Here is a 21414-nt window from a genome sequence, read left to right as displayed (position 1 = left end):
TCGAAAACGGAGTGAAACCGCAAGCAAAGTGAGGCTTACTCGTAGAGCTCCGGGTAGAACTGCTTGTCCCAGGCGCTGTACAGCGACGTGGTGGCATACAGCCGCTTGCCGTCCAGGCTCAGCTGGAGCATCTGGGCTGCTCCTCGAACGGGTTTGCCCTTGATCACGCACCGCTCGGGTTGCTCCTGCGCACCGATGACAAGCACACGTAGCTTGCACCCGTGTCTGAAGACACAGCCACGCATCGCTGAGCCCTTCCAAACAAAGAAACACTCCTTAAAAAAAGAAACGAAAAGCCGGCTGATGCCTGAGTTTTCAAAGGTGCTAGCGATGCACTTATTCCGCTCAACCTGGTCTGCGTAGAACACTGAATAGCAAACTACCACCTAGTCAATCGCAAACTGCAGGCTTAAGCAGGAAACACTCCAAATAAAAAAGGCCCAGCGCTAAACGAATTGGAATAGTATATAATTAGTCGCCGCTAACGCTGAAAGTTTCTCTAGAGGAAGTACCGAATATCTGAACTAATGCGTAAACTACTTTACCTGCTGACCTCAACTAATTTAACCTACACAGCTAACCTGTACCGCAGGTTCGCGGTACGCATCGTCCGCCCTCCTGGCAGGGATGCGACGCCCACGGAACCCGGTAGAACTTGTCTGGAGGTGGGTGGGCAGACACCATGCTCGGGTAGCGGTAGAAGGCGCCCGCGGGAAGGCCAGGAAATTAATTTTCTGTCGGTTGGCGAACGCATACAAACCTTTCCGAATTTTTCTAAGTTCCACAGTACTGCGAACTTTGAACAGAACAAGAAGATTGAGGTGCGAACAATAAGTCTTCGCTAAACTTTATTCTACATTTCTAAGGATTCACAGAATCCTTATAAATATTCAGATGAGATATTGCTTGAATAAGGGGCATCGTTTGTTATTTATATTATAAATTATTCCCAAAACTACCATTTTGCGCCTTTCCAGGGGTCACTGAAGCCTAACGAAGCCTATTTGTCCAGAACTCTAGCAGTTACTGGAATATATGAATATTCGAGAATGCTCTGCTCGCCACGCCCGGCGTAGCTACAATGAGCCCGTACCGCGTACACCTTAAAGTTAGTGCTCGACTAAGCACCCATAGTTGACTCAAGCAAAGCACGAAAGGAGCGTATTCCTGAGAGAAATCCAGCAGAGATGGTGCAGTTCGCGTGAGCAGTAAATAAAGCCATAAAGAGCTGTGCCGAGAACTTGAAATGGAGTGAAGTGCGGAACAAAACGGGACGGGCATCGGCTCTTGTGTTCGTGTGGCGCTTACGGCAATCTCTACCCCTATATTATGCCTAGAACATGACGTGGAGAGGGGAGGCCTACTCGCATACTCTAACATAACGGGGTGGGGAGGACGCTTGGCTCTGGGAAAGAACATCTTCGTGGAGAAACTGGGCTCTCCTGTCTTCGCATATGTCGACTGTCGCACAAATGGTGTCGGTTTTCGCTATATGCTTCCTGTCCACTAACAAAGAGCAAGTTAAAAGTTTCTCGCAGTTTACTGAAGGGTGGATGAGCAGGTTTAGGACACAAGACGTCACCATTTGTGGCACTATTCTGGGACATTTTTCGGATGCACTGTGACGGCGGAAAGAGTGCTCAGCAGGATGGTAGGTGTCACATGAGAATTCTTTGTGCGTAACAGGCGGCAGAAAGACAGTTCTGAATAAAAAAGCATCCCTCACGCTCGAGTAATGCTAACGCACGTTTCAGTGCCTGCATGTACAAAAGATTAGGTTTAGGTTTATTGGGGTTAAACATCCCAAAGCAACTGAGGCTATAAGGGACGCCGTAGTGAAGGGCTCCGGAAATTTCGACCACCGGAGGTTCTTTAACGTGCACTGATATCGCACAGTACACGGGCCTCTAGAATTTCGCCTTCATCGAAATTCAGCCGCCACGGCCGGGATCGAACCCGCGTCTTGCGGGTCAGCAGCCGAGCCCCGTAACCACTGAGCCACCGCGGTGGGGCGCAAGTACAAAAGAGCAAAACTAGTACTTGCCCAGCACACAGCTTGAGGCCATCTAAGAGACCAGGCAATTCAACGCCATCTGAAGGACACTGCAACGAGCAAATGGCTTTTTTGCTCTGATTAAATGCTAACGCGGTCCTGTTACTGACAAGGCAATTGCGCTGAAGCGGTGCAGAGAAATGCCTCTTCGGCAAGAAGAAAGATAGCTTAAATTATCTAGCCCGCACATAGCTCTGTCATACTCATGAAAATACCTCGAAATAGCGATGGACCCGAAAGAGGCTGGGTAAAAGCACTTCACTGCTCCACCGTACAAAAAAGGTTCCTCTACGAGGACGTAAACTCATGACGACGCGTCTACGTGCGCAGGAAACCGACGAGGAGATGAGCGCAGACACTTCTGGTTGGCGGCCTTCCCCAACCTCAGCTTTTTTTTCCCCCCTTTTTCCTGTCGGCCTCACCAAGTGGAAGTAGTGTTCGTCGTCCTTCACAGCATCACCGGCAAAGTCTCGGGTTCAACTGCGCGGCATCTATTCCGCACCTGAGACTCTTCTCATTTCAAGCGTTGAGGTGTTCAGAAGTGAGGGCCGTCTTCACCCATTAATGAACAAAGAAATAAATCGTGAAGAGTCAATAAATCCTAGTGCAACTGAATTTGGGGCAGTACATTTTATTGCCTAGCCGATGGAGTGTGCACAGAACGGTCTTGAAGCCACTACTGAAGGCCAAACCCCGTAAGTGAATAGGGGAGTCCTTGAGAATTGTGGTACGCGGCGCATAATAAGTGCTGTCCAGGGAATCAATTTTCCGCAGACTGAATTCGCTGGCAGAAATGTCCATTCAGACGTATCAGCCAAGTAGACAGACTTCAAAGACATATTGAGGCGTCCCGAAAAGATTGTGAAATGGATCTCCTCAGTCAGTGCCACTTAGTAAAACAGGCTGCACAGAGCCAACAAGGCGCTTGACCATAGAGTGAAAAAGACGGTACGCGAGTTCCCAAAACTGGTTCCTATAGTGCCGCCTGATAGCAACCAGCACGGCAACCAGTTCTGTACCGCGGTGGTGCAATGACTAAAGGGTTTTGCTGCAGAGCATCAGGTCTAGAGACAGAGTCGCGTGCGCGGCGCCCTCATTTACGTACAGCTAACATGCAAAGACACCTATATGTTTTTGTACAGCCACTGCATGTCAATGAACCTCAAGCGCAGCTTCGTTATGCGTCACACCACACAGTTATCGCATGTGTAAAATTTCGGAAATCTTTGTTGCTGGAAAATAAAGAAGGAAAAAAGTTGTTTTGCTGAGATAATCGAAACCTTAGAAAAATATTTGGAGCATGATCATGCCTGTAATTTATATCCCGATGAGCCCGAAGTTTGACACCAGCAATGCATTTTTTATCAGTTATTGTTGACGCATATCCATCCATACCTCGTGGTTTGGGTTCCCAAAAATTGCCGTTCGCTGGCGTGTGGATTCTGCGCACGTTTCTCTGCACACACAGCCATATTGAGGCAAGGAATGTGCATACAGAGCAACACAGAATGGTTTTTCAGGAAGTGGTCACCAGACATCAGGGCCATACAACAGGTATCCTATTTGTACGTTTTTCTAGTTCTTGAAGTTCCTTATATTGCACTGTACCATACCCCATAAATGATGACATTCCACCGCAATGGGGAAGCTTTCTTTTATCAAAACCGATACTGGCTCGTAGGCTTCCATTCGTTTCACCATCAAGGCACTCGTTTTTCGGGCAACTCTGACAGATTGAATATGACAAGGCGGTGACGGAAACGGAAAGATAAAATCTGTTCTGTATTTTGGGTAACTTCGCTTACTAACCATTTGCTGCTGGAATCACGCACGCACGCACGCACGCACGCACGCACGCACGCACGCACGCACGCACGCACGCACGCACGCACGCACGCACGCACGCACGCACGCACGCACGCACGCACGCACGCACGCACGCACGCACGCACGCACGCACGCACGCACGCACGCACGCACGCACGCACGCACGCACGCACGCACGCACGCACGCACGCACGCACGCACGCACGCACGCACGCACGAATTAAGCTAAGAGGCTACAAGAATTAGGTACATACAAAAACTTGCGTGGTGTATGCTCGGTTTGAAACGAAGACGAGTATTAGGATTTAATCGCACTTCCTCCGCAACCCTTAACGATTAGCGACTATGAATTTTGCTACACAAAAGAAACAAGTTCCGCAAAGCTTCAAGGAGAGAAAGGACTACAAGCTCTTTTCTTTCTCGAGGAAGAGAATTTTTATGTATCGATAAGCGGCAGCTAGGGAATAACAGCTCATCACAAAATAGTCTTTAAATGTTCATCAAAAGTAACTGCGTTATCATGCAGACCAGAACCACGCAGCCTCTCTAATAGCGTCTTGACTCCGGCTCGGTTCGAATGAAAAGCAAGAAGCAGAGCACGGTAATACAGCAGGCCAGTACTGTGGCGCAGTCGTTTAGGCCTTAATAAAGCGTGATGTCTTGGTTCAACCACGAATAAATTCGCAACTGAAACAGAACATTAAACGAAGCGGACTTTTTCGCGTTTGATGCAGTACACGTTACCGAAATGACCGTTTTTTTTTGCTGATCTGCACGTGTCAGGAAAAAAAACCCAGAGAAAGTTTTTTCCCCACACCCTCTCATTACTAACTGGCTCCCCACACCGCCCTGCGTCGCCCCAGCGACGCCTGTTTTCATATACATACAAAGCATCTATTCAATACTAATGCGGTCGTCAAAATGAGGTGCTGTACGAAAACTCACAGCTCCCGCATCAAAGGAAGTCGCAAGGACAATGTTCATCCTTTGGACCCACCCGCTGTGTTTGCTATACATAACCTTACCTGCTTTTTTAAAGCTACCATGGAATTTCTCACTATGGCTCATTTCTTGGTTTGGTTTTGTTTATGGGGTTTAACGTCCCAAAGCGACTAAGGCTATGAGAGACGCCGTAGTGGAGGGCTCCGGGAATTTCGACCACCTGGGGTTCTTTAACGTGCACTGACATCGCACAGTACACGAGCGTCTAGAATTTCTCCTCCAAAGAAATTCAACCGCCGCGGCCGGGATCGAACCCGCGTCTTTCGGGTTAGCAGCCAAGCACCATAACCTCTGAACCACCGCGGCGGCGGCTCATTTCTTGGCTTTCGTGTGTCCGGTTAGACTAATGACTTCCATTAGACAAGCTCACAACGCCTCCCCAAATTGATTTTCTGCAACAGAGCGGCGGCATGCTCCCCTGCACATTGACAGCACTGACCTTGTAAGACTGTGGTGGGGTCGAGTCAATACGCTACCTGCGTATTGCTTCCATGCATTAAGAGAAGCTGCAACCTTTGTTACAAGCTCCAAGCGCTGAATAAAACTCCAAGATACTGATGCGAGCACGGCTTGAATTGCAAATCGCTCCTTGAAAAAAACTGAACGAGGCCGTACACAGCATAGCTTGCATCGTCAATTATGTGAGAACTCCGAAGACCAAACAAGCGCTTAACACTCCAGGACAAGCTTTGCGTGAAAACAAGGCGAACAAAATATTCCGGCAGAAATGCGTTGCAGAAGTCGCACGGCAAGCAACACGGAGCATGCCAGTGAAGCACCACTGCTCCAAAAACTCCACATGTTTTGCCCAGCATACGTAAAAAATTGATACTGAAACCTATGATGTGTTGACTGGACGATGTTGATAACAGCGTTATTAAAAAGGAACTACTTTAACAAGGTTTAAATTATTTGTACAAAGAAAAATTCTCGAGATTGAAAACTTGCCTTCAGCTCCTCGTCTTCAAGCACTTTCACTGGGCCGCCCTTGTAGATAGAGCCGCCCGTGAAAACCTGAAAAACAAAGAAAAATAAGACAATTATCTCTCTTTAGCATGTTTACTGATCTGTTTGAGTTAGTTTTTTCAATGCACACCTTAAGAGAAACGAAAAGCAAGACGCTATCAATAAAACGTTTCTAGAGAGACTGCATGAAAGGCTGTTGAAGCGAAAACAAAACTGCTCTCAAGGAAGTCATTCAACCTGAAGGTGGCGGGAAAGGACAATGGCTATGCACAGAAACGAAGAGGGCTGTTGCTATATCGTTGCGAAAAGTCGAAACTGTATATAACTGTGCCAACCACGTGATTCCCGAGTCTCTCGCACATAGTGAAGTTCTGGAACAGCAAGAGCTCACTTTCGAATACATCACGGCGCCTACCTGGCCGACAAGCTTCGGATGCCGGGTATCGGAGATGTCGTACTGTCGGATGTCCCCGTGAAGCCAGCAGACAATGTACAGGTACCGGTCGTCCAGAGATATGAGAATGTCCGTGATGACAGCTACAAAAGTGCAGAAAAGAAGACATCGTCACTCGCGTTTTCCACATGGATGAAGTGGCTTAAAGTTCTTAAACAATGCCTCTCAGCATTTATCAAGTGTTGCACAGGGTACCCGGAATACGATCGAGTTCTTGTGCCAAGTCTGCAAAGTTCTTATGCCGAGAAGAAAAGCGCCTTTGGGCCGTTTTCTCCACAGTTAAATGCGGCTCTTTGCTTTTAATGCTTGGGCATTACAGGGACCCTGTAAATAATTCTAGGTGTACTAGTGAAATCACGCCGTGGAGGGAAGGAACGCCGTGAGAAAGAAGAAGAGAAGGAGAAAAGAAGGACGGGTACAAGTGGAAAGCGGAAAAAGAGGAGGAATTGCGCACCTTTCTTGCGCATTAGCGACTACACAGTACGGCTCACAAAGACACACAGGCAAAAAAAGCGCTTGATTTGAGCGAATTTCTATTTTTGGACTGCGATCCCCGCCACCCGCGGCACAATTGTTGCAGAACCGTCGCTACATGTCGAGGCATCGCGCAACACATTTCGTTATCTTCATGGAGCCAATGAAATTAGAAATAAGCTTTGTAGGCACGAAGAAAATATCACACAAAAGCTGTTTTTCTCCTGCGATTGCCCTTGAAGTGCTGCGATTATCGGCCTCGCAAGAGAGTAATCGTGATCAGCTGTTCAGAGGTACGGGTAGCGCTTTGTGTGAACCGTCGCTCCTAGCGTTATCCGCCGCAGTGATTACACGCGCTAGTTTTAGTGCGAATATTTGTTTCGACGGAAACACTAGCAAGGATTCACTTCATTTATCATGCAGCACACCACTCCGAGGCTCTTCGCAAGGCTGCTCACCACTAGTACGAACTGGCCGCCCGCCGCGCGAAACAACTTTAAGCACTAGGGCAAACAAACAAATGCTGCATGAACTTTTCAACGAAAATGAAAAGCGTCGCATGTTGAGAGGACATTTTTCGACACTACCACCATGAACGTGAGGTTTACGCTCGTTTGCTTTCGGCGCCGACGCAACACAGAAAACACTACCACAACAACAGCAAGCGGCACGCCCGTTCACAAAAAGTATCGAACCAAATAAAAACTGACTCAAACTAGACCGAAAAGCGCACATTCTTAGCTGCAAACGAAAATTGTATTTGCCTCATACATTTCTTGGTCTTCGGCGCCGGCAGACTGACGTAGGACTCCGTGAAAAACTTGTATCGCCGTACCCGGTGGCGTTCAGAAAGTGTTTTGGACGCGTAATAAGTGTCTGCGAAGTCACCTGGAAACTTGGGCAGCAGAGACAGGTCGACTGACCATTCAGTCATGTTTACAGGCTCAAGTGAGAGGAAATAAGACTTTCGAGCCAGCACAGCCGTAAGGAAGCTATCGCAGGGCGCGCATAAATCCAGAGAGCAGAGGCGAAAAAAGCTTTAGTCATCCTCTAACACGGCTGCTTTCCACTGGTTCTTTTCTCCGATAGACGGCAGCAATTTTGCATAAGGTCTATAGGCCAGACTTAAATCGCGCCTTGCTAAAAAGCAAATAGCAGTAAATTGCGCATAGTTAACGGGCCTGCTGAGAGGTTGTCATATCGCCGACATGTCCTAACAGAGAGGTTTCCCGTTTCCAAGAGGTAGCGCAGCTTTAACGAGTCAGAAAAGTACACAGCTAATAGTATGCGAACAATAGCGAGTGCAGTGGAACTTTGCAACAGGGCAGAAAGCTGAGCTGTTCGTATACATTCACTTTGAAAAATCCAGGCGCTAACAAACTCTGTAAACAACACAGAGTTTGTTAGCGCCTGGATTTTTCACAGTGGAACTATCACTGCATTAAAGCTTCGCTTAGACTTAATTGCAGCCGCCACCTTTTGAATTGACTTAATGACATAAGCATAATGGGCATAGTAACTGAGCGCGGAATAGTCGGGGTTTTACACTGAAACCGCGCTCGCCTATGTGTTCAATAAATTCAGCAAACAATTTTACATACAGCTCCGGCCTGATATTTCAAGAGGATGTTCTCATATCTTGACTTCTGAAAGCATGCGCACACATATATCGACACAAGATTTGCATACACGTATTACACACATGGTAGCCAACACCGCAAGTTTAAACCAAAACTTAAAAAGAAAAAGAAAGAACAATACCGCATGAGACGTTGCGAAGTGTTCCTTTGTCGTCACATGCACGAACCGGCTGTCTAATCTAGTTCGTTGATTAGAAATCGCTCCATCTCAACCGCGCTCTTGGGCGGCCAAATTTCAGAATTTGCATATCAAGGCGCAAGCAGCCGGCCAGGAACGCGCTATTTGCTAGCGGATCAGCTCGACTGATCAGGTTTCTTCGAACCTCTGCCGCAGTTCATTAGCATATCCCGACTTACGACGGCGGCGTTGGAGAGAGCAGCCCGTCAAAGTAAACGTGGCCAGCCTGGCACTGGCTTTCCATTGGCAGTTACCGGTGCGGAAAAAAAGTAAGTGCAATACGAAACTAAAATCTTCAGTTTTATCCGTTTGTCTCACGCACCACGCGTGCTCCACGGAAAGAAGCCTGCCTCAAAGTACGACACTTTAAAGAAAATGACAATGGCTTGATTACCACAATAATTAAGTGCTGAAACTGAGCGTAGTGGCGTAAAACTTTTTTGTTCACCGCGGTAAAAATAAATGCTTAAGTTGCCTGCTGAAGCACTCAGTTTAGTTCTCATTTTTTAGAGAGCACTAGCGGAAACAAAAAGGAAACGTATGCCCTGTCCGCCTCCTTTATGGCCATATCTGTTTTCGCGTTAGCCAATATGCAATAGATTACGATGACTTGTCGCGACGTTCGCCCTAGGAGTAAAATAAACCGCTAATCTCCCAGATCAAATTTCTTGGAGCACGGAAAATGGTGGCACGCCCTGACTCATAGCATCCACAGCCCGCGTTGGCATATAGATAGCCGTGTGCCTGTCGACGTCTGCTTGTTATCGTCTAAGTGAAACAAGATGCCTAAGTTTAGGAGGTTAAATTGTACGATTATTTTTTTATAGCTGTCCGACTTGAACGTCAGGTCACTCATCCGCTTTTATGAAATTTGTGTAACCGTAAGATTTAGGGGAATGAGAGACATGTGCCGAATTCTAGTACCGGGTTTTTGCCTCACCATTCCTGTACCGTTATTGGACTGCACCGCAATCCAGATTTTCGCCCACAAAAGGCTTCTGTCACTTCCTCACAGGCGCCACAATAACCTCTATCATAGCGTGTAGATCGTGTATATGAAGTTGACTGCAACGTTGGCTGCGTGCGGCGCATACGAGCACTTGAGAGTCAGTTTTATTCGCTCTCATTGCGCAATGATGCGCGTAAATGCAGAGAGTGCTGAAGTTAACGAATCCAATACGCAACTGCGAAGCTCTCTTACTTGTGCGAGATCCTGCCTTCAAAGCGCGTAGCAAAAACTTAGGGGGCGCTCAAGCTTCACCTTTAACAGAACGAGAAACCGTTATTGAGTCCCATTCGCATCGCCTACTCATTTACCTAATTCCTAATTAGCACACCGCAATTACTCAAGTACGCGTCAGTACGTGTCCCTCAAACACTTTAGCAAGTCAAAGACGACTACGCATTCACTATAGGTACACCTTTATTCAGCATGAACCAACGAGCCTCCGTTGAACTGTTGAATATGTGTATGAATTTTTGGGATGCGGTTTTCTTTTGTGATGTTTTACAACGAACTTTCATGAAAGATTGCCCTTTAGTTCCCAATGGAATTCGGTTTTTGGTTGTCGAGAATGATGAGCATGTGCCGTATGATATGTTAATGCGATTGGGTTTACGTAGCATGCGAAAATACCGAATGGCTGTTGGGCATGCTGATGTTCACGTCAGAGGTGTTCAGTATTTTGTGATTCAGTTCGCAAAATCGAAGAAATTTTAAAAGCTGAGCCACGTGTACCTGAGTGGTTAAAGGCATCGTATAAAGTGACAAACTTGAATCTTTTACTTTTAGCTACAATTCTCTAGACCGGATCTCTTTTCCGATTCCTCTAGTCTAGTTCACATTGTAAAATAAAGGCAATAAGAAAAAAAATGCCTCCATGGTCTATGGGCAGCATGCCCGTCTCGCATTCCCGAGATGCCGGGTTCGATTGCCACCAAGGGCGAAATTTTTTTAGCTCAATTTCAGTAGTTCTTTGCTTCCATCGGGATTTTTCGCTCACGGGCAACGGCGCAGACAACAAAGCCGGCTTTTCAGCGACACGAGACCCATAACTATCACGTTAAAAATTTCGGAATTGTTGTTGCGACTGAGAGAAGAATGAAAAGGAAAGTGCACGGGCCTGCCAACTGGCTCCAGCCGAGCCACCAACGCTGCCACGTGCAGATAAAGGAGAGTTAAAAGATCAGACGAAATAGAGAAAGGAAAGAAAATACGCGCGTCGCAGCAACAACCGCGTCCGCCAAAGCGGACACTGGCTGAAAAAACAGATAAGCGGCCGTAGCCACGCTTCGTCACCACCTCGGAATTCTGCCGCTTCTTCGTTTTATATCGCTTCTACAAAAAAAAAAAAAGGAATGGACGCCTCCACCATTACTGCATTTGTTTATATTTCTTTTTGTGCGCGCGTGTGGAAAGGGGACGTACTGCCTCTCGCTACGTCTCGATAACCTGCACAAAGGACTCTTTCTGCAAAAGAAAATTGAACTTTTTTCAAACGCCGTTTACCATCCCGTTGGCACGTGTCTGTAAAAGGTGATCTAGAATGTATTTTCGACAAAGAAAAATATGGCGAACTCACACTAAACAGTGAGTCTCGTCATCTGGAGCAATATGGAGACCGTAAAGCACGGTATTACAAAAACTCGAATGACAGAACATGAAGACGGTCATACAGTGGCACGATTAAACCTTGGCCTGAGAGGTACAGTGTTTTTAAAACGTTCTCCGCGCACCGGCTTTGCTTTCGGGCCATGCAATGCGGAGCGTGCAACACTCAAAGCGCTGCAAAACTCCCGAGGGCCAGGGGAAGTCTCTTTCTTTAGAGCAGTAAACAGTTTCTTTAAGATAACGTGTCCAGGCAAATCCGCACTAATTGTGCGTCAAATTGTGTTTTTCTAAAAAATGTGCGAGAGCTCATATGCCTGCACTACTTGCGCTTTTGGAGCACAGAAAGTATACACTGCATTCCAGTGACTGATGAAATGCGATAGAATATGCCTGCGATGCAGTTTATGCTCAAATGAGCCTCCAGCTCAGCAAAGAGCAGAAGCAGAAGCAGCAGTTGTTCACCTTTAGACTTCCTAGCCTTCCACAGGCATTGTAATACATGTCCTATGCCAGTCCATGCATGACAAATGACTGCTCGCCAACTAAGAGTTCCACACAAACACATACAGATGGTAACAAGTAGATGTGGTCCTTATACTAACGTGAACATAACCAGCCGGCGGACCACTGTTGTAAACAAATTCACTGCAGAATACTGAACTAATGTCATTCGCTCTTTGAACATCTACGTTAGTTTCTGATAAGACCTTTCAGCTGATATTTTGATTAACTAATGTCAGACGAGCACCAAAGATGTCGCCAATTTCAGCGCTAGACCACCGCTTTTACCTAGCCTAATTACAATGCACTGATCGTGCCTTATGCCAGCAACTGCTATTGAAATTCGTGGAAGTTGTGTGCGCTGCAAATCAAAGAAGTAAAGGAGGCCTGTTAGGCGCTGGACCTACGCTCGAACGTCCGAGTTCAACATCTATTTGCCCGACTTCTGCATCTGATCTGAACGGCAGTGCTACATACGGTACGAGGCTATTGTGAAAGCGAAGCGTCAAGACGAAATAAAGCTGCGCCAAAACTGCACTGAACTTAACTAACGAAACTAAGCTTAACTTTACTGAACAGAGCCTGAACTCAACAGCAGTGCTTGTTGTGCCCTGCGGAGTCTTTGTATGCCCTGTATCAATTCGGTACCTGAACTGAAGCTGCAATGAACCGAAACGACCCGAACCTAATAAAATTAACTGAACTATCGCAGTTACACAGAATTGCTAGGCTTGGGATGCAGTAGGAAGTCCTTGTGAATTCGTGTCACGAATGGCACACGGGAACCCAAATGGCTTATCGCTGAACCGAAGCAGGAATGTCCGATTAGCACCACGTTGATCCGCTTGACATCCAAGTCCGGCATCCTCGTTTTTCGTAATTCAGGGCTGTTTTCTTGGCGACGTTTCCAATCTGCTCTACCAGTGCATTCCTTGGGGCCTTCGCCACGGTCTACGCGTGTACTGAGGGGCGCCTGCACGGCGGCGTTATCGTAGTTCATCCGGGTCGAGATTAGGGCGAGCGATCAAAGCTAAGTATACTTCAAGCCACACCGATAGCAGCTGCGCCAGCGAGGGAAGGGTGACGTACTGTTATCAGCCAAGTTCCCCCGTACATCTGCGTGCCGGCGCCTAGCGTTAGCACGTAAGTGGTCACTCACGCGGCCGCGGACATGGACACAATCACATTGCTGCCTGCATAAGCCGGTACAACGTGCCACTAATAGCTAGCCTGTAAAAAAAAAAACAAAAAAAAACAGAACTGCCATATGCCTGCATATTGTCTTCGTGCGAAATCGTATTGCGTAATGCGCAGACACGTTCGCCTGTCCGGCTAGCGCTCTTAACAAACCCTCAATTTGTATAGGTGACCAGTGCCCCTTTTCGAGCTTGCGTCGTCCAAGCAAGACGTCTACAATGGCTCAAAAGCAACTCGACGCACAAGTTGAACGTCCTAGTTGGCATTCCACGGACCCCACCACAGTTCCCAAAATTTACAAGATTGCGTCAGTCAAAAAAAAAAAAAATCCGCCCAGCGCGTTTTTCCGCGAACTGGGAAGAAGACTGAGAAAAACTTGCGAAACCATGCAATACTGCCAAGGTTTCAAATCCTTTTTTGGCTAAATTGCCGTGATTAGTAGCCTTAGTTGCTATAGGGCGCTGTGCACATGTATTTTTCTCCGGACTGCTTACTCTCAAATAAAAAAAAAAAACCTACGCAGATGTCGCAACGCCCACAAGAAAAACCCGGCCGTTATAATGTCAGCGCTGCTCTCGCAAACGGTTGCACATGGCATATGGTGCAACCAAAAACGCGCTTTCGTTGAATTTTATTTATGCTTTTATTTTTATTGAAGAGGAACGCTGCAAAAGAGCCTTTAACCCCAAAGCTCAAAGTGGTCAGCAAAACAGCGCGTGAACGTGCTTTATCGTGGCTGTTCACAGAGAGAAGGTTGTTAAATGCTAAGCAAATAATCAAATATCACTTTTAAATGTATTTCAAGACGTACTAAAAGATTCTTAGAGGACACTGGCCTTTTAGGGTAATGGCAGGAATAATATTTTCATTAGAATATACGACAGAAGCAAAAACTGCCGACATGGTCAATATGTGGCTAATCTCACCTGCCCTGTAGTCACCACTGAAGAGTGCAGAGCAAGAGATACCATTACGAAAGTAAAAATGTCAGTTAAGACCTCACCAGTAGGCTTGTCTTACTGAGTAGGAGTTCTTGAAGGCTACGGCGAAGTGCAGTTCCCTCAGAATACACACTAATATATGCTCGTTAAAAGTGTCTTATCGCACGTGTTTCAGGACTCCTGTTGTCGAAACAACGTCGAACAGCGTTAAAGTTGAACTTTCAACAGCTTGTCCCTGAGTTATTGCAAACATTACGCAGAATTAGAGGCTGTTGAGGCAAACTGGAATGTGTGCATAAGAAATGAAACAACAAGATCTCGTTATTACTTTAGAACCAAAATATGAGTTAACTGCCACTGACATGAATGTAGAGAGGAGCGAGTTAAATTAACTCCTCACCCGCAAAAGGTTCGCGCTGTAATGCATGGTTTACTCCTTTCGGGGGAAGCTCCATGCAGCATATATGAAAGGCAGCACCATATTTACCTTATTATAACAGCTCCACCTACTTTCGTTTTATGTCGATGCTTGAATTGAGTTCAAACAAATGTGGACACCTACAGGTATGACAGTGAAACACTTGCAAAAGTAGTTACCTGGCATTTCGTCAAGAATCCATCCTTGCACTTTCTTTGGTGGGATTGTGATCACCTTTTCAACACTCCAAGAGCCTTCCTGTAAGAAAAGTGCGCTTTAAGAAATAATCTGATGGAGACACAGCCTAACTGGAGTTGTTTTAAAAGCTCATTGCTGACTGACAGAAGAGCGCGTGCAATTCTATCAGAATGCGAGACAAGCTCGCCCATCATTTGTGAAAGGCTTGAAAGCATTGGTGAGAAACGACCAGAATGAGCAAGAGTATAAATGACCTAACTAGGAAAGCACAACAGTCATTACACGGGACCAATATGACGTCGACCTGTAAATGAATTGGGTCTATGGGAAGAAACAGCAACTTATTCTTTTGAACGAGTTTCACATCCCTATACAAACTGAGTCTAGACCGATATCTTATACACTATGAGCTGTATCGACAGAATGGTGTCGAGATCGGTATTTGTCATCCTTTAATTGACGTCCAGTATACATAAAACATTCAGACGATTACTGTAGTCGGTAATGCGAAATTTGAGCGCACCTCTTCAAACGGTACCCATTACCACTGGCAGGTGGCGTGTTACGCAGCTAGCCACCCTCCGGAATTTTCCCGCGGCCGCCGCCATCCAGGTGGCGCTTCGTTCTTCTACTTAGACAACTACGACTACGCCGACAACTACGACTACGCCGACAACTACGACTACGCCGACAACTACGACTACGCCGACAACTACGACTACGCCGACAACTACGACTACGCCGACACCGACGCGGAAAGCAGGATCGGGCGCCGAAAGGCTGCACTCTAAAATATCTTTTTTAGAAAAAATAGCCTAAATGTCAAGTACTCGAGGCGTATAATCATGCGTTTTTTTCACCAAGAATAATGCCGAATTTAGGGCTAGGAACGTTACTGGCTGAGCTTGGTTAATTGCTTCGGAAAAAAAAGCAACAAAATACCATAAAAACGAGAAACTTCACACAACGTTGAAGTCGTTAATTACGCATTTTGGAACGGTAAGTACTTTTCTGGAGCCAGAACCAAATTTTTCTCAAGGCGCACGCACGGCTTTGTATCAGAATATGGACGGCCTTGTTCCGACGCACGTCGACATTGCTGCAGAAACGTTTTCTCCGAACGCACAGTTTACTATCAGTTACCAGCGAAGCTGCTGTCACCAACCTGATCTTTGAAGAACCTCCAGACTGTGCTGCCCAACGCGCATCCGACGTAGCCTTCGCTGGCATCCGGGTTGTGGAGAAATCGCACTTCCAGAGGCATCAAGCCTTCCGTGCCCAGATCCAGGCTCTTCTGCAGCACCACCCCGGGCCAGTCCCACACGTCAATGTGCGTGCCGTATTTTCCTGGACACAAGAGAGGGGAACACCCGCAGTGTTCGTGTCCAAGAATTTGTTCTCACAAGTGTGCAGGGCGCGTAGTGTACACAACGACTGCTACCGAACACTTTGCTGGATTGTGATGGTTTGTGGATAATAATTTTCACGTTCAGTAACGAACACACATGAGCTGCGGAATTTCTCCGTATTGATTTCTATCCCGTGGGGTTCCTGAACCAGCACTGAAACCTCAGCGTGAGGGCGTTTTTGCATATAGGCTGAAATAAAATGTGTCGCTGAGGTCGGGATCCGATCTAGCAGCAGCCTTGAGCTAAGGAAAACAAACGCCATAGTCACCGCGCCAGAGCTCTGCAAGGAAGGTGAAGTGGAGAAAGAAGGCTCTGGCGCTTCACTCTACACAAAATATACTTTTTTGATTACACACGTGCGATCTCACTGCGCAAACGTGTTCGTACGGGCTGCGACGCAGTGTGCGCGCTTCCCCGTATTCTATGAGCTGCTCAAGATAACCAGGCGCATGGCACTTGCATGCGCCTGCATGGACTGCATACACTGAAGAAAAAAAAAGCACTGCTCTGGCGCCTAGCATGCAGCGTTCTACGGCGGTCGCATTTAGTGGTAGTGGTCCATCAGCAAAGTAGGGCAACTCATGTAGGACTGTGGTTAAGGGTCTTTTATCCTTGCGTCGTAAACTACAGCAAAAGAAAAAAAAATTCGTAGTAGATGGTTTTGTCTGGTTCGCGGCGAGCCGCATTATACACTGCCTCCTTCGAGCTATAAACGCTCGGATCCTTGTAAAGCACTGCAGTTTATACTTTTTTCAGGGTGATATTTTTTTCTGGCTTCTTTTGCAGCGTGCTCGAAGTACGGAGCGAATTGCGCTTTTTACGACCTCTGGATGGGAGGCGCAAAAACAGCGCCAAGGCGACGTCGCTGTACGCTTCAAGGTGGATATCGGGCAAGGTGTGGCATTGCTGAAACCCATTGGGCAGCGTCGCAAGTCTTCGTTTTTTGTTTAATCGGCTCCAGACAGTGGACCCAGACATCTCCCTCCCCGACGGTGATGTCCTTTCAATGACCTTTCTTCTAAATAGCACAGTGAATCTGAGGTAGGTCTGACTGGCTTCCCTTACTCTTTTCTCGAACACTTGGGTCAATGGTTCCATGTCTCTCGCGGTTGGCTGCTTTCTCTGATCAACAAGACAGGATAGAATACGGTCAGCGAAAGTTCGCTTCGACTTCTTTAAAATGTAACATTGGCTATTCACCCAGCAATTGCTAGCATACTGTCAAAACTGGGGTATCACCATGGGGCTGCGTACTTCGTATCAACAAATTAGTTGAGCACTGCGCGTGAGGAAAGGCCGAAAAGATAAAAACATGGAAGAGATCCTGGGGTCTTGCGCACCCAAACTCGCCCGATTAAATCGCAAGGGGCCTCACCGTCTTCTACGTCTTTCATGTCGAAGCCCTTCTTAAAGGCGGAAGGTGCACCCCACTGGCTGCTGATCATGACGTTGTGTCGTGGCTGGTACCAGTAGTCGTAGCCGAAGGCGGCGCACTTGCACGGGCCGGCACAAACGCTGCGCAGTGTCAGCGTACTGCCATCCAGCACGAAGAAGCACCCTGGAAAAGAACGATGGAAAGAAAACTACTGACTGACGCTGGTCAAAACCAGAGTGGTCTGCGGCTCGAAATTCAAAGGTCAACTGCATCTGGCGGAGTTTTTCCCACTCAGACACAACGTGGTTATAAGTAACGCCGCAGTGATTGCCTTCCAATTTCAGCCACTTGGATTCTTCCAGCAAACTGTCGAAATAGCAGCGTATTAAGAGATATTTTGTTCCACTGTAATCAAAATTTGGGTACTTCGTGCCCATTTTGGAGCAGCGACCTCTATCTGGGTACCAGAGCAACCTTTGTCACTGGGCAACCCTCCTTACAAAAAAGTGCCAACTTTCAGTTCGACATCTGCGATATGTTAGAGAAACTCTTCTAAGCGAAGTAATCCTTGTAGCAAAGATAATGGCCTGCGTGCACAACTCTTGCCTAATATTCGTATTCCATGAAGTTGAAGATGTCTCTGTTCCCAAACAGTGCGACCCTCTACCGTCTCCTACAAAAGTGCTCATACCATCATCATCGTCATCAGCCTGACTACGCCCACTGCAGGGCAAATGCCTCCCCCATGTCTCCTATTAACAATGTCCTTTGGCAGTTGCGGCCACCATATCCCCGCAAACTTCTCAATCTTATCCGCTCGCCTATAGCTTCCTGCCGCCTCGTGCTTGCCTTCTCTTGGAATCCACCCAGTTCCATGCAGCGAATTATAATAATATCTCCAGCCCACCGCGAGACGGCGCAGTACCTTTAGCGCTGCCATCAGGATTCCCCATGGTGCTGATCATGACGTTTCCGTCAGCGAGGCAGTGCGGCGTGTGAGGAGTGGCCAGACCGAGGGCGTGCATCTCTTCGGGTTCGATGACCTGTGCAAGAAGTAGCGCCTCATTCAAACAGTAGGCCGTTTTGTGCTCCGCACTCAACTCACGAACACCATCGTACTTTCGAGCTTTTAACATCTTCAAGTACATTTTCCTCTGCCTTGTTCGTGCACATCTCAAACACGTGGTTGTTACTGCAAGCGAAGACGACTACATAGGATGGAACATCGTGGCAGATGTATTTTAAACAATAATGAACAATAAACACCACACAAGACGGAGCAGCACGACAAATGTATTTTGCAGCTATTTTCGACAGCAAATATCAGTCACTAAGCAACGAGCTCCTCATAAGCTGAAGAGCTCTTTGAATATAGTTATGAGAACGCTGCTTGATAATCCAGTGAAGACAGGAAAGCTGCGGCAGGCTGTGAGGTAGCATAGCCAGCACATGTTCGAGCGTAAGAAACAATTTAGTACACTCCTGTTGCAGCATGGAGTGCAGTTGCTTGTCGCTGCATTCCTATTGATGCCCCTGGAAGATATGCCGCTAAGTCACTTAAAATCAGTCTAACTCGCGGCCTTTTAGCAATAAGCTCAATCGGTCCCCACTTCAATCAGTTCAAGCATCCACGCTCTATACCTGCTGCGCAGAGTAAACCGCCTTGCTGAAGTGCTAGCAATGCCAATAAATTCCCTGCAGAACTTTCGGACGTTGTGCTTTGCCCTTTGAGCGCATAAAGTAAAGCTAGAGTTACAATAAGAGGTCCCGCGTCGGCCTCAAGTATATGGAGACGTGAGCCAAGTGAGGACGTGCGAAGCACACACTTGGCAGTGGCCGTGGCATCGACAAGTTCGAAACGAGCTGCCGGCTCTCTGAGGACTTTTTCTATAATGCCTTACGGTCGCACAGGAAATAATTAAAGGTAAGCATTGCTTAACACGAACATGGAAGTGCACTTGGAGTGAAACGAAGCGCGAAGTAAGTCAAGCGAAACGAAAAATGAGCTGCAGTCTGAACCACAATGCCCTTCCTGATGCACCCAGATGAGAGCGCAAAACGGAACCGCGGACGGGCGGTTCCGGACGGGCGGGCGGGAAAGAATGGCTGTGCACCCGCTGCTCGCGAAAACTATCTGATCCGGAAAGATTAATGGGTGCACTCGAACGCTGTGGCCAGCGAATGTCACTGCGTCCGTTCGCGAAACCAAAGCACTATTGCCTCCCTGCATGACCAGCGCGCCTGACGCCCTTGAAGCTTAGTCGGGAATTACGAGAGACAGCTGGAAAGATTGATAGACAGCACTTAAATGGCCGCCCCAGAAGCGCTTTCACAGACGCTTAAGAAACGGTACGAGCCGCGTGGAGGGAACTCAAAGTCCCGGATGAGTCAAGACGGGTCAAGGTCAAGTGCAACAAAGCTGGATACTGCCCGAGGCAAAGCGCATATGGGTGCTATTTTGTGTGTGGGCACTAAATAGGTAGTTAAGTGCAGTGTAATAATATGAAGTTACATCACGTTGCCACTCGAGTGCACACACACAGCGGTCAAGAAATAACTGCGGCAAAGCGTTAGAGGGACACCTTCCTCGCCACATTGTCATCGGGGCAGCAGGGTTTACCGATTTATGCGGTATTTCAGTAAATATGCCGTGTTCGTGTGGATGGGCAATCGCCGATTTCAAGAGTAGCAAGGAGCAGAGATTTGAGTAGAGGCTCAGACAAAAAGTCGCCGCTGTAAAGGCTGCTGACGCGCCTGTACGCACCTTGAGCAAAGTGGGCTTCTTGAGATTGTGGCTCAGGTCCACCACGTAGACGCGATCACTGTTGAGGCTCGGCAAAATTAGCCGGTTTCGGCGCTTGTTGGGCTTGCCGTAACAGCTGCTGCACGTGTTCCAGTTCATGTGGTGCAACTCGTCGCCCTTGTACGGCATCGAGAGCCGGTAGATCACCTGCGCATGCGCCGTGGAGCCAGAAGTGCACAAATCAGCCACAGATCTAACTAACATTTTGGAACACTCTCGTGTCCAAACAAGTAGCTGCGTGGAAAAATATCTGTAGAGTATTATAGCCATAGAAACTAAGACCTGTAAAGTTGGAGCTTTTAAGCGAAGTAGTCTGCTTGGAAATTTGCTAAAGAAATTGGACACTGCAGGCATGTGCTAGATGGCGACGAAGCGCTATGGATTCCTACTGCGCAAAAAAAAAAAATAAAAAGACGAGTGAAGGGTGTCCCAACTTTCCCTTCCTCCGTGTCCTCGCCGGTTGTGATTTGGGAACACGTGACGTATTAAATACTACATAGATGCAACATGGTGACAGTAAAAATGACAGCAAAGAGAAATACTCCTTCAGTGCAGTTACAAAGAACTTACGGAAAACATTTTCGCCGTATTCAGTGGTTGCCAACTACTGTCGGTTCCGCTGCACTGCTTAGCTTCCTATCCAAGCACCGACGCATTACTTACACTGAATTCCACACAGAATGGCAGAAATGTTGTGCCGAGCCAAACACTTAGTAGGCTCTTGAAGCTTCTCAATATGGCGGGTTAAACATTGAGTTCTTCAATTACACGAGAACCTTTTGCGCCAAGTTCAACGTGTGGCAAACGGCAGTATCTGTCGCGACATCAATTTTTCTACCATATTCCTTTGTATTATGCCCTTCCTTCCTCTAGCTGATAGTTCGAGAAAGCAGCTGAGGGCGGGCTATCCTCTTTCAACTATGCTTTGGTACCATTTCACTACATAATGTGAATGGCAAAATAATGTAGAATTCAGCGCGCTCCCTGAGCCAGTTATTGAAGGAAAAAAGGCGAATAAACAAGCCTGCATTATGGAAGCAGCTCAAAATGGCGTCCGTTGAAAATGGTCTGGAGGTAATTCATGCAACACTCGTTTTGTGAATTAGTGCCAACAGTCTCGGCGGTCAGTTCTTGTATCCGGGACGAAGTTTTCTTTGAAAGTAATGAAACCCACCAGGCTGCTGTCTAGAGTGATAGATGGAAAGAGGTATAATACGCGACAGCATGTTTCTCCGCACCTTACCGCACTTCGCGAAAAGAAAACCGGCTTTTTTTTTAATGCGAAAACCCAAGGATGTGCGAACAACAAGTAATGCACGCTACGACGAAATTATTGATTAAGTCTCAGACGAGCTACTTCGTAGCCA

The 21414-nt window shown here is 47.2% G+C and overlaps 1 protein-coding gene across 1 annotated transcript in view; it reads right to left on the bottom strand.

Moving 5' to 3' along the window:
* The window catches only part of LOC149340135 (methanethiol oxidase-like), a 40757-nt gene that overhangs the window by 5981 nt on the left and 13362 nt on the right, over nucleotides 1–21414 (bottom strand). Inside the window, exons 3-10 of the mRNA XM_089548890.1 lie at nucleotides 20009–20194; nucleotides 18170–18287; nucleotides 17245–17427; nucleotides 15626–15807; nucleotides 14442–14520; nucleotides 6264–6385; nucleotides 5831–5896; nucleotides 40–185 (exon numbers count right to left, since the gene is read on the bottom strand). Coding sequence (XP_089405016.1) covers nucleotides 40–185; nucleotides 5831–5896; nucleotides 6264–6385; nucleotides 14442–14520; nucleotides 15626–15807; nucleotides 17245–17427; nucleotides 18170–18287; nucleotides 20009–20194 — 1082 coding nt within the window. The remainder of the gene's footprint in view (nucleotides 1–39; nucleotides 186–5830; nucleotides 5897–6263; nucleotides 6386–14441; nucleotides 14521–15625; nucleotides 15808–17244; nucleotides 17428–18169; nucleotides 18288–20008; nucleotides 20195–21414) is intronic.

This window comes from Amblyomma mixtum, chromosome 6, assembly GCF_055824585.1.
Source record: "Amblyomma mixtum isolate Tamu chromosome 6, ASM5582458v1, whole genome shotgun sequence".
NCBI classification, from domain to species: domain Eukaryota; kingdom Metazoa; phylum Arthropoda; class Arachnida; order Ixodida; family Ixodidae; genus Amblyomma; species Amblyomma mixtum.
The sequence above is the reverse complement of the archived record's forward strand: the minus strand, read 5'-3'. Positions and strand labels throughout refer to the sequence as shown.